Source organism: Phoenix dactylifera, unplaced genomic scaffold, assembly GCF_009389715.1.
Source record: "Phoenix dactylifera cultivar Barhee BC4 unplaced genomic scaffold, palm_55x_up_171113_PBpolish2nd_filt_p 000190F, whole genome shotgun sequence".
Lineage (NCBI taxonomy): Eukaryota > Viridiplantae > Streptophyta > Magnoliopsida > Arecales > Arecaceae > Phoenix > Phoenix dactylifera.
Window position 1 is genome coordinate 398,492 of NW_024067717.1, and position 13,120 is coordinate 411,611.

The 13,120-nt window shown below is 38.3% G+C and overlaps 1 protein-coding gene across 2 annotated transcripts; it reads left to right on the forward strand.

Annotated features, from left to right (window-relative positions):
* Positions 1–4,548: 4,548 nt before the first annotated feature.
* LOC103715230 (nuclear pore complex protein NUP96) lies at positions 4,549–12,820 on the forward strand. 2 transcript variants are annotated; one of them, XM_008802794.4, is made up of 6 exons: positions 4,551–4,702; positions 5,427–8,017; positions 8,227–8,350; positions 9,888–10,033; positions 11,852–11,949; positions 12,308–12,820. In XM_008802794.4, the coding sequence occupies exons 1-6, from the start codon at positions 4,669–4,671 to the stop codon at positions 12,501–12,503; spliced, it is 3,189 nt and encodes a 1,062-aa protein (XP_008801016.2). In that variant the 5' UTR covers positions 4,551–4,668; the 3' UTR covers positions 12,504–12,820. The 2 variants fall into 2 exon arrangements, with proteins under 2 accessions (XP_008801017.2, XP_008801016.2); XM_008802795.4 differs by lacking the exon at positions 11,852–11,949 and having other exon boundaries at positions 4,549–4,702.
* The last annotated feature ends 300 nt before the right edge of the window (positions 12,821–13,120 follow it).

A 13,120-nucleotide genomic window follows, 5' to 3' on the forward strand; every position in this document is an offset into this window, starting at 1 on the left:
TACAAATTTAACTACATATTTTCTAGAAGCTTAAGCTAGAAAAAAGAGTCATCTTTCAAGGGTCGAAACTAAATGCATTAAAATATATTTTGGATATTATAATATATATATATATTTCACAAAGAAATCCATAAGGTTTTCATTTAGATTCCATGATGCAAAGAGCACTAGAGTCATGTTCGGATGGTCCTCTTAGGAAACTTTCCAAATAGATGCTACCCGCATGACCTATAAAGCTACAAGGAAGGCTTCTCTTCCAACCTCTTATACCTTCCATGTGTTATAAGGCCTTTTGTCTTCATCATCTTTTTGTCTTTGTTGGGTGGTATGGTGATGGTACTACCTTTCCCAACTCTTGATCAATTGCGTAAGATAGAAGTGTCTATGTGTTGGTCCTTCTTTATATAAAGGACCAAAGGATAATGGCCTCTAAAAGGCCACACATACTGCCCCAAGGAGGATAAGCTTAAAACCACCATTCTCTTTCTATCCATATATACTTGTTAGTGCACTAATGTGGGGTCTTGTGTTAATTATAGTCTAAGTAAAGCAGCCTCTGGCCACTCATTCCTTCTGTTATGTGAATCCAACAATTATGATGTTCACTTTGGTTGGTTGATTCCTTGAGAGTGTTTTGGGTGGCTAAGCATACATCTTTTACACTTATTGTCACATATCTGCCATTTTATATTGGACTGAAACCTAATTTACTTAGTGAGGAGGGTAGGCAACCCATTACCCCAAGCAAAGTGTAAAGCCACTTTAAGTTGCCAGACAGGTATGAAATGCTCGCAGAGTGACAAAGATTCTCAATAGTGATGACCTTTGCTTTTATGTTGAGGAATTAGATACAGAAAATGGTTGGTGCTGGTTTGGACTTGAAGTTGGAATGATGATGGATATAGATCACCCAGGAATCAAATCTGAGTTGGAGATTTTGGGTTGAATCTATTTTTATCAAAAAAATTAACAGATTGTAACTAGATTATAGAAATATTTTCTTTAAAAAATATTCATTAAATGAAATCAAAACATAGTTTGCTAAAGAAGAATCAGTAGATTTTATTATGAAAAATACTGATATATCTTTCCCATATATGTCCAGCTAAAGAAAACAATTCATTAGTAATTATTAGGATCAGGAAAGAAAGACTGCTGATATACTAAATAGTTTGAGAAGACATAAGGAAAAACCATGTCAAATTGTGCAAAATTCTGATAAATACAGGGATTAGTCACAACCTCTCTTCCACTAGGAGTTTCTGTGTTTATTGAACCTTGGGGAGTGTTTTGGCATGGATAAAGTTTCCATGATATCTCTATGAAATGCTTGGTTGTACTCATGCTGTTATTCTACAAAGAAACAATTTCCTAGTAGTATCTCATGTCTTCTATTAAACAAAGCAGCATCAAGAGAGAAGTGAAAACCGATAATTTGTCAGCCTTTTGTCATTAATTTTACTATAGAAAAAGCCATGCATAGTTAACAAGTGGATGAGTCCTTTCCTTCTGCTAATTATCAATATTTATTCATGTTTTCATCATCATAGGAGCTCACGCAAGGCGTTGTTGTTCCGTGTGAAATGCAACCATCTTTCAAGTTCTAATCATCCAAAAGGATGACTTTATCCAGTAATTAAGAATAATGGATGCCAAATATTATATAGAGCTCTTTGATGACTAGGGTCCCATGAGTTTGGTGTTTGATGATGCATCATCTCCATAAGTCTAGAGAAGATAAGATGATAATTTTGTTTTGTTAGAGAAAATTGGAACTCAGCTCAACTGAAAGGCACTTCTTAAAAGGCCCAGAAGTGCATCAGATGTGTGTGTGCACGAGAGAGAGACAGATAGACAGACAGACAGATAGACAGACAGAGAGAATGCACAACAATGATTGAGACATTGTGGCTGGAGGACTCTGTTAAGCTTTTTCTGGTAAGATCCCCAAATCATCTCATACATTATAATCAGCCCTTTTGGGGTATAATTAATAATCCATTAGTCATTCAATTGGACTACTTAAACAATTTGATGGTCCCTGGAAAGAGTGTCCAACCAACAAGGACACGTAGTGGCTTATAGAGACTTTTCTGCCCCAAACAAATACTCCACTACCTTTAGTTATGGCCTGTCTTTGTCTCCAAAGCCATGCAAGCCACTATGAATGGCATTCCTTTCTCCTCAGCCTTTTGAATGCCCTGTAAAGTGCATTACAAATTGGCAAGACATTCATAATTCTCATGAATGTGGACCAAAATTGAAAGTTTGATGTGAAGCATTTTGAACCAAACATCCAACTCGATGCAATTCAGACACAAAAGGAGTGGTCTTGCAATTCAAACTGCATATAATTCTCCCCTCAAAAAACAAGAGCATGGAATTCCTTTTTCTTTCGAAAGAATTGCATGGAATCCTCGGTCACCTTCACCTTTGCAATGAAAAACTAGGATGGAGGCCTTGCCACACATATATGTGATGAGCACCATCTTTCTAAGGCAAATCCATAGAAACGGTGTCGCTCTGTGAGCTAAACAAGCAAAGCTTCAGTATGAAGTGGGAATATGATAGAATGGCCCTCCACAACAAGTGGTTGAGACTTTATTTGGCTCTACAATGTTTAATTGCATCTCTGTCGAAACTAACACTTGCTCGCTATAACAGAGGACAGGCTTTGATTTGGTTAATAATACTGTCTTGTCTCTTATCTCTGGATGTCACATAAACCTGGACTCATTCAGAGCTCACCCCATTTGAACTGCATGGCTCTTAAAGAGTTGGCCCTGGTGGCTTAGCTTATATCTGAGGCTTGTTGAAATATGGTTGGTCGTCCCAACCAACATATCACATACGAGAAGATTAATTCAAATAATGACTGAAGAAAGTTGGATGCGTCCCAAAGTTCAAGAGCTGCGGAATTAGACTGAGCTCTTCGTTCATCTCATGCAGAAGTGTTTGCACTATGGTTCTTAGGGAGTCTCAGGCTTCAAAAATAGGAATATGACTGGGCTTTGGAATAGAAGTAGGAATGTGTGACTTCTATTCCAGTCATTTGGTTTGAGGAAGCTACATTTCTATTTCGACTCCAGAGGGGATGGGAATATGTCCCAATCTTCCAAAACCCAATCCCGACTCTCTTCTTGTATTCAAATGCCATTTTGATCCTGGCTATCTTATTCTTATTTCAATCGATTCCGATTCTGATTTTGATTCCAATCGTGAACCAAATGCACTCTAAGCTGATTTGTTGAGCCTTGGGACAAGCACAAGAAGTTGAAGAAATTTCATGGATGCCTAATGTGAGAATGTGACTTGGGTAGCATGAGAAACTCCCCCTCTTCGGCCGCATAGGTTGTGGTTCTTTCTTCTCTGTATATCTCCACCCTCTGCTAGAATCATAGCACTACTAGCCAAGTTATAAGTCGCCCGAGCTGCCATAGTCTAGACCCCATTCAATGCATGCTTCTAATATTTGGCTACAAGATGGCTCTTGGACGGTTATATATAATTTTTTTGATAACCACCCCTCCTCTTGGATATAGGGACCAACCATCGACTAGAGGGGAGAGGTCGAGGTGTGCTTGAGGCAAACTTACAGAGGTTAGGTGGAGATCATGGAAAGGTTGGATGGAGAGGATGAGAGGGAGAAAAACTATTTTAAAAAAAAGTGGAAGCGAAAAATTATCAGTTTCACTTTTTCAAAAATAATAAAAATCATTTTAAAAAATTGAAATATGGTAGCCAAATATGTTTTATGTATTACATTATGTTAAGAAAAAAAAGAAAAAAAAAATAGTACCAAACATGGTGTACATATTTCTACTTCGTTTTGTCGTATATTTGTGAATCGAGTGTTTGCAACCACAATTAATAGGAGATATTGATTATCTAGAGATAATAATTTATTCCGCTCTATCGGATACCTGATTTAATTCTAATAGGATGGGTTTTAATTGATGCATAAAGGATCCGAGGTGGGTATGGATAATCATAAAACCCACTTCAAATTTGACCTAAATATATATAACTCTTCATAAATTTTCTCTTTGAGGCAAAAAAAAAATAATTTTTATGTAAAAAATAATTTTTATAGTTTTATTCGTCTAATCTTTCCGAACCATCATGTCTAATTCTACTCACTTCATCCCATCTTGAGACTCTGCTCGTCTAACCCCATCAGGAGGCTAGTATAAGGGTGGATATAAGTATCAATCTCGATCATACTTGGCCCGTTGCCATCCTTGGTGTTATCTTCAGGCTAGGTCAGGTGACCCATGGATTTCGTTGGGTCGTGCCCAAGTCTTCCAAAATCACTAGAATTTTTTTGAAAGCATGTCAAACCTTTCCAAACCTAAATCCACTTAAGTTAGCTGCAGAGATCTCAAATGTGGATTCGTGCGAAGGAAAGTAAATCCTTATTTCCCGTGAAGGTTGTAGGTCAGCTTAGCTGGGATGAACCGGGCCGGATCCCATTGCCGAACGCTAGTTCCCGGTTCGAACCGGGGTTGCTCCGACCCCCGGCCCCCTTTGAAAGCCCCGCTCTCTCTCACTATCGCTCCTCCTCTTCTGCGGCAGTACTGAACGAAACCCTAGCTCCAAAATTTTCCAAACCGTAGCGCTAACCCCAATTCAACGCTTTCTCTTCTCCATCTGATGCCTCCTTAGATCATGATGTCGTCCGCCTCCTCACTCCTGCCCACGGGTAATTTTCCATCTCCATTGATCCGAACTTCACTTTCTCCTTTTTTTCGTTAAGATTGATTTGATTTCCGTCATGAAATTTGGTTTAATTAGCTTCGTCACGTCGATTTTCCCTTAATTTTTAAACTCTTTTTCTATCCGTGGCCATTCAGCTTTCTGATATTCTATAGGGTTGATTTGGGTCTATTTTTCGGTGAGAAACAGTTCAAGTTCTTGGTGTATTATATTTCCACCGGTTTTGAAGTTTTCTAAAGCCATGGACTCTTCATTTCTGTCATTCCGCATACCTTATGTAAATTTCACATACAAGTGTTGCAAGTGGGAGCTCAAAAAATTTACTTTTTCTGTTTTTTTGAACATTGTTTGATTGATATGTACTTACGTAGTGGTTCTCATAAGTCATATTGCATTATTGAAAAATAGATCCCAATTAGTGGTACCTTAGCACCCAATCCGCTGGTTTAAGAAGATCTAAATGCTGCTGATTGAAATGGGCATAACATTATTGCATTATATATCTAAGGCTCAGTGAGCAAAATGTGCATAATACAATCGCTCAGTCGACGGCTTTTCTTTGACCATTACTTCATCAATTCCCACTGTAACATCCATTATTCAGCCCATATTTTTTTATTATGCTGGTGTTCTCTAGAATTTATTTTGCTTTTACTTCTTTTTACTCAATATAGTTGAATTTATGTGCTTACCTTTTTCTTTGATGTTAGGGGTTTTGAGCCAGCCTTATGACAGCATAGGCAATAATCCATTTGGTACTCATAGTGAAAGTGTGTTAGACGTGGGCAATTGTGATTCCATAAATTCAGTTCAGTATAAGAAAAGAAGAATGTCGGACAGTGTGGAGGTGGCAGTTTCTTTACCCACTTTGCATTCTTCTGAATATTTTATAAGACCCTCAATTGACGAGCTGGCGGCCAGTGAACTTGTTGATTCTGGTTACTGCAGCAGAGTTCCAAACGTTGTGGTTGGAAGAGTCGGTTATGGACATATTAAATTGTTTGGTTATACTGATGTTAGAGGATTGAATCTGGATCATATCATCAAGTTTGATAGGCATTCCGTGGTGGTGTATGAAAATGAGATCGACAAGCCTGAAGTGGGCCATGGTCTCAACAAAGCTGCTGAGGTGACCCTGATCCTTCAGTTGAGATCTTCGGGTTCAAAGGGCTTGGAATCTGAGAGACTTATTACCAAATTGCAGAAAAGTGCCGACAGACAGGGAGCCCACTTTCTTTCATTTAACTCGGTTAACAGTGAGTGGAAATTTCTAGTCCCTCATTTCAGTAGATTTGGATTGGACGAAGATGAAGAAGATGATATGGTCGTAGATGATGTTGATGCTCAACCGGCTGCTGAGATAAAAGAACCTCAAGTGCATTCTGATGGACTGGTTTTATCCCATTCACTTCCAGCTCATCTTGGGCTTGATCCTGTGAAGATGCAAGAAATGAGGATGTTGATGTTTTCTGTAGAAGAGGAAGATGAAGAATTTGATGGTTCCTTTCCACATGAGAAGAGATATAATAGCAAGGAGTATATGAAGACAGGTTCACCAAGCTCCAGTGCCAAAAGTTTTAATAACAGAACTCCTTTACAAGGTTCTTCACGGAAGACAGATAGTAAAGTTAGTCCTCATACTGTGCGAAAAGCACCACAAGCTTTACTTGAATACAACATAAATAGTTCTGAGTTAAGCCCATCTAGAAACATTCTTATGACTGGGCAAAACAAGGGTATGCAACTGAGGCTGACAAAAATTGAAGGCTTTAAATTGGAGGAGAAGCATCCAACTCCATTATCTGGAGGATATTCTAAAAACATTGTTGATGCTGCGCTTTTTATGGGAAGATCATTTCGTGTTGGATGGGGACCAAACGGCGTCCTTGTTCATAGTGGTACGCCGGTGGGCAGTTCTAGAAGTGGATTGTCTTCTGTAATTAGTGTACAGAAAGTTGCAATAGACAGGGCTGTGAGAGATGAAAACAATAAAGTCAAGGAAGAGCTTGTCGATTTGTGTTTTTCTACCCTGCTGGATCTACACAAGTCTCTAGACCATGAAGCCACCGACGTGGACCTTGGTTCTTGTAAAATAAAGCTTCTGAAGGTTGTATGCAATCGAATAACACTCTCAGAGATATGCCGGGCTTATATTGGAATAGTTGAGAAACAGCTAGAGGTTACTGGTTTATCTACATCTTCTCGTGTGCTTTTAATGCATCAAGTCGCAATTTGGGAATTGATAAAAGTTCTGTTCTCAGAGAGGGAAACAAGCGGGAACTCTAAACCTCTAATTGATGATGATGGTGAGGAAATGTTGGTTGATATGAAGGATAGTTCTGTTGACATAGACATTGAGGCAAGACCTTTTGTTCGCCGAGCAGAGTTCAGTTATTGGCTGCAAGATAGTGTTTGCCACCGGGTACAAGAAGAAGTGAGCTGTCTAAATGATTCAAGTTATTTGGAACACATACTTCTGCTTTTGACAGGACGGCAGCTGGATGCAGCAGTGGAACTTGCTGCTTCTAGAGGAGATGTACGGCTGTCTATACTGTTGAGTCAGGCTGGCGGATCAATAGTGAATCGGTCTGACATGGCTCAACAACTGGATCTCTGGAGGATGAATGGGTTGGACTTTGAGTATATTGAGAATGACAGGTTAAGGTTGTACGAATTGCTTGCAGGTAATATCCAAGGTGCTCTTCAGGGTTCATCAGTTGATTGGAAAAGGTACCTGGGATTGGTGATGTGGTATCAACTACCCCCAGATACTTCGTTACCTATAATAATTCACACTTATCAGCAGCTTCTTGACAAAGGAAGGGCTCCACATCCTGTCCCAGCTTATATTGATGAAGGACCTCTTGAAGAAGCAGTGGACTGGAGTGTAGGTGATCGTTATGATATAGCATATTATCTCATGCTGCTTCATGCTAATGAAGACAAAACCTTCAGTCCACTGAAAACCATGTTCAGTGCCCTTTCTTCTACACATGATCCACTTGACTACCACATGATTTGGCATCAACGTGCCATATTGGAAGCTATTGGTGCATTCAGTTCTAATGATCTTCACATTCTTGACATGAGCCTTGTTTCCCAATTGCTATGTCTTGGGCAGTGCCATTGGGCCATCTATGTTGTTATCCACATGCCTTATGATGATAATTTCCCCTATATCCAGGCCAATCTTATTAAGGAAATTTTGTTACAATATTGTGAAACTTGGAGTACACAGGAAATTCAGCGCCAATTTATTGAAGATCTTGGCATACCATCAGAATGGATGCATGAGGCTTTGGTAGGTAATATTGTTCGTGTTATTGCTTTCTTTATGAAACTTGGCATATCATGACTCCAGATTCTAATATAAATGCAGTTTATTCTGAATGTCTGTTAACTGGCAACCTAATAGAAAAGAAGCTATTATTTGATTTTAATGATTTATTATTTCAGAAAACAAATTCATTCCTCTCAATGATAATACATGAATGGATCATGTTGGTGCAGGCAATATATTTTCAATACATTGGAGATCTTCCAAAGGCCCTTGAACATTTTCTTAAGTCATCTGACTGGCAGAAAGCTCATTCAATTTTCATGACATCAGTTGCTCATTACTTATTTTTATCATGTAAGTGTGTGATTAAACTATATTTTTGCTATTTCTGTACTCATATTTGTTAGTCATGTCTCAAGTACTGCATTAACACTATTATCTTCCTAATATTGTTCTGAGTGATGAACTTTTGCATCACTTGACTATTTAAACCCAAAAGGAAAATCAATTAAAAAGAAAAACCATTGAAAAATCTGAATTATAGCTCTGGAATGTTAGAAGCATAAAGATATACCAAGCAAATTATAACCAAGAACCTGCAGAGGGGAGCAGTGTGGTTTACATGAAATTTAAATTTCATCTTATATATGACAGGATTGTAGGAAGGAACTAATTGTGGAGGAAGCTGGATCAAGATGGTATTAACAGGAGTATAAATTCTTAGGATGAACATAATTTCTTGATTCTCATATCCTCTTGATCTTCTCTATTGAAGAACTTATGCCTGGTTGACATGAGTGAGACTTAATCTTCATATCTTGGCATTGTATACTTGCTCAAATCAATTTGATTAAAAAATTTATACGGGATAGCTGAATGCTAGTGCTGATTCACCTGGAAACTGTTCTTTCCTCAGAAAGTACAGTGAATAGGGGCTTTAGGACTGTACAGTGTCGTTATATGGAGGGAGTCCAACCAGTTCTTGATTGAGTACTCGTGGTAAAACTTAGGGTTTTATTATTAGTAAGATTGATCCTCAGTAGCTGAAATTCTATGTATTGCATGATGACAGAGATGGTTTTATTATAAAATGATGCTTGACCTGACTGTTTTAGCATTTGCTATTAGTAGCAATCAATCCATCCTAGGTAACCAAATAGAAGGGAAAATAATCTTGATAATCTTTTATACACACTGTCAGGAAAGAGGACATAAGATAGGATCATGCCCTTGTGCATGGATGAAGAGAAAACTTTATGTCATGTGACACATGGCTAAAGAAACATATACTAGCTTTGCAAAGCAATTATTGTGCTGAAGTTAATTTTTTTCAGCATGTGGTGTGCCTTTTTGTTAGTTGAAAGAAAGCAACTCAGGAGATAAAAATAGAAAAAAGAAGACTTGGCCTAAGATCAAAGATGTTCATATTTCTAACCAGGATTCTTTTGGGGACCCAATCTCTTAGACCTCCACCTTGAGGCCATACTTGATGCGGCTTTAGTCTGCAAAATGAAGCATCATTGGCTTCATATGTCCTGCTTCATAATTCCTTCTGACCTGATTCAGAGTCAAGTTTCTATGGTCTTGCACAGAAGTTGTTCTAACAAGGTAAGATAAACACTTTATGAGAGTAGAAAAGATTTAGCATGTTATTTAGTTATCCAAGTTAAAATTGTTAACATACGACGGTCCTAATAGATTCAGGTTATGAGATTTCTAATTTGGTGGACCTATGATCCATTTCTATTCTCCATGCTTGTCTTAAAAATGTAGTCTTACTCTTCTTATGGCATGCGTGACAGGTATACTAGTGTATCCATCACTATTCCGCGTTAGCTCCATGATATTGTGAATGATAGTTTCATACATTGCTTATGTAATTTCATTTCAGCTAAACATTCAGAGATTTGGAGGATCACAAGCTCGATGGAAGACCACAAGTCAGAAATTGCTGACTGGGACGTGGGTGCTGGAATTTATATTGATTTCTACGTTATAATAAGTTCTTTGCAAGAAGAGAACATCATGAGTGAATTGGTAAGATATTCAATAGCATACAGAATGTGTAAATGCTACAGATTTGATCATTGTTTCATCTGTAATCTCACATTATCATGGAAATTGGCAAATCAAAGTTAAAAGGAAATACCAAAATAGTGAAAGTAGCATGCTGCGATTCTTATCTGATAAAACATATCCCATCACTTTGCTGGATATGAGACCAAACCAAGGTCTGCTGAACCGACCTGTACCGGTCGGTTCAGCCCGTGCCGGACCGGTACCGAGCCGCACCGGTCCGGTACAGGGGTATAAAACGGTTCCGACCCAATATGGATCGGAACCGTTTGGTTTGAGCCTCGTACCGGTGCGAACCGGCTCGGTTCGCACCGGTATGAGCTCGAACCGGTGCGAATCGAGCCGGTTCGCACCGGTTCGCTTCTGAAAAATAGTGCCAGCGCTGTGGCACTTTGAAAATGCCACAGCGCTGGCCAGAGGCTGGCACTTTTCAAAGTGCCACTCAATCCGATTTTAGATATTCGAGAGTACTTTAAATGTATGTAATTGATTGTATCTTAATTTGAAAATATTTTATGTTCTTCATCTCATTATTTGAATCATTTGGAAGTAATAAGTTGCATCATCTACTTTTAACCTTAAACCTAAACATAAAAACATCAAAAAAAATCCAAAAGTGAAAGAACTCCAAAAAAAAAAAAAAAAACGACGATGGGGTCGAAACCATGCCGAATGTGCCCCATCGGTACGGTATCGGTTCGGCTCGGTTCGGCACCGGTACTCCGGTACGTCGGTACCATCGGTACCGCGAACCTTGGACCAAACACTTATTTATACTTTGTTAACTTGTTCTACCTGTTAATAATGGGAGTGAAGCCATTCGAGTACATTCTACTGATTTAGCAACCCTTCATTACAAAGAGAATAGCTTTGCTAAGAAAAAGGGAATAGCTTTGCTGAAAAAAAATAAATGACCAGACAAGATTGGTTAAGGCATTTCCTAATATAGTAGTTGGGATAAAGCTTGCTGATTGACCAAGACATTTTTGCTAGACAATGTCAACTGCCTTAGATTATCTCACTTTAAACAAAAACAAGTCACCAGAAAGCAAATTCAATTACAACATGCATGAGGACATGCTTTCTTTCTGGAAGCACCCAGTTTCATTCTTTACTGCATGGAAGCATGTCTTAGCATCATTGCAATGTTCTCTAGCTAAATTAGGCTTTGATAAGTTTTCTCCCTCAGGTAATAACTATAATCATAACCATTAAACCTTGTCTGTTCACTCTTCATTTCTGCTTTAGGAATTCTTCATTATGTTCATTGCAATCAGGGCTATATCTTTTGGCGTAAGAAAGTGACGCAAAGAAATATTGGTGTGACATGTAATGTAAGGTGCCAATGGCTACATCCAAAGGATTACAAAGTTCTTTGGTCTATTCAAAGATACTTTATTGATTCCATGTGTGATCAATGTTAAGTAAATGCCTTACTGGAATCTGAAGTCAAGATACTGTCTAATTTTGATATACCTTGTGCTTAAATAGGCTCTGATCAATATACATTCAGTATCCAACAATACTCTTTTGCTGTAGTTAGCTTTTTTTCCTTTACTTAAGGGCATAATTGAGAAAATCTATTTTCAGTTTCTTCGTTTTTTGGTATCTGATTTTGTCTGCATGCTTGTTTGCTGGTAGTAACCTGTCCACTCTGCTGCATTGGATACCTCCGGATTCAGAAGGACTAGGAAGTCATATTCATTCTTCCACATGATGCGATTTATCTTTCAATTCTTTGTGAGCGTACCTTATTGCTTCATTTGTATTTTCCATTAGGATCCCCTTGAGAAGAAAAAGGAAGCATGCCAAAATTTCTTCAGTCGCTTAAATGGCTCGCTCTTAGTTTGGGGGAGTAGAATACCCGTCGACGCGAGGTATATAAACATTCCCTGGCCTGATCTATCTTTAGAATTTGAAGTTGAATTACCATAATGAGTACCTAAAGCTCACACAAGTCTTGCTCGTACTTGATGTTTATGCTTTTAGCTTGTCACACATAGCCACGTACACTTGGGTTGGCATATTCTCATGCTGATTTTTGAAAGCTGGAATTTTGATATCTGTTCTGGTGATAGTTTGGATGGAATTAGGTGCAGATTACTGAGTTTTTATGTTTCTTGATTTGTCATTTATCAAATATAGTGATATATGTCATTATTTCAAACGAATGGTTCCTAATAGTTCGTGCATATTGAACGTGAACTTATACAAACTAAATCTTTGGTGCCACAGGGCCACCTATTCAAAGATGTCAGAAGAGCTATGCAATCTGCTTGTGTCCACTCCTGGTGAGAGCTCCACTCCATCGGTTCATATGAGCTGCTTCAAGACAATGCTCGGTGCTCCTATTCCAGAAGACCTACGGTGTAGTCATCTGCAGAATGCTCTTTCAGTTTTTACCTACTTACTCTCGGAGTCTGAGACATGAAAAATTTTCCAAATGTTTTCTAAAGCATTTCATATTGTTGTTTTTGTAGTATCAGAAATGTAGTTCTGGGGATGTGTGCCCCATTGCTGTATTTTTTTTTATCTCTTTTTAAGTTCAGTGATATCTTACCCTGATCCATGTGAATGTTTAGATCATGGTTCTCCACAGGCTTATTGAAAGTGAATGATCTATCAAAGTTCAAAGTATGCAGATGCATCACTTTAGGTTGGTTAACCTCCAACACGTAATGTGGCAAAAACCTGTGTTTACCTTTGTTGAGACCATTTCTGATTTAATGTTAAAGTAATTTATAGCTATCTTGGGCTTGCTCGCATAATTGTTCACAGTTAAGTGCTCTTTGGTAAAAGTCTTCAGTTGCACTGCACGCCTTTCTCAGCGTCATCTTTCCCACAGGGCATATTGTCTGATTTTTAGGCCTTCGCCTTAGAGGAGTGGACATAAGAGCTGAGTTTGACTCTGAACTACTCTAAAACCTTTGTGTTTTTTAAGTTGTTTGTGATTCTTCTTGTCTTGTGTATTTATTAATCACTCATTTCGCCATGCATTCTTAAGTTTAAATTAGTTTTATTTAATCATTATTTAAGTTTGTAAAAAGT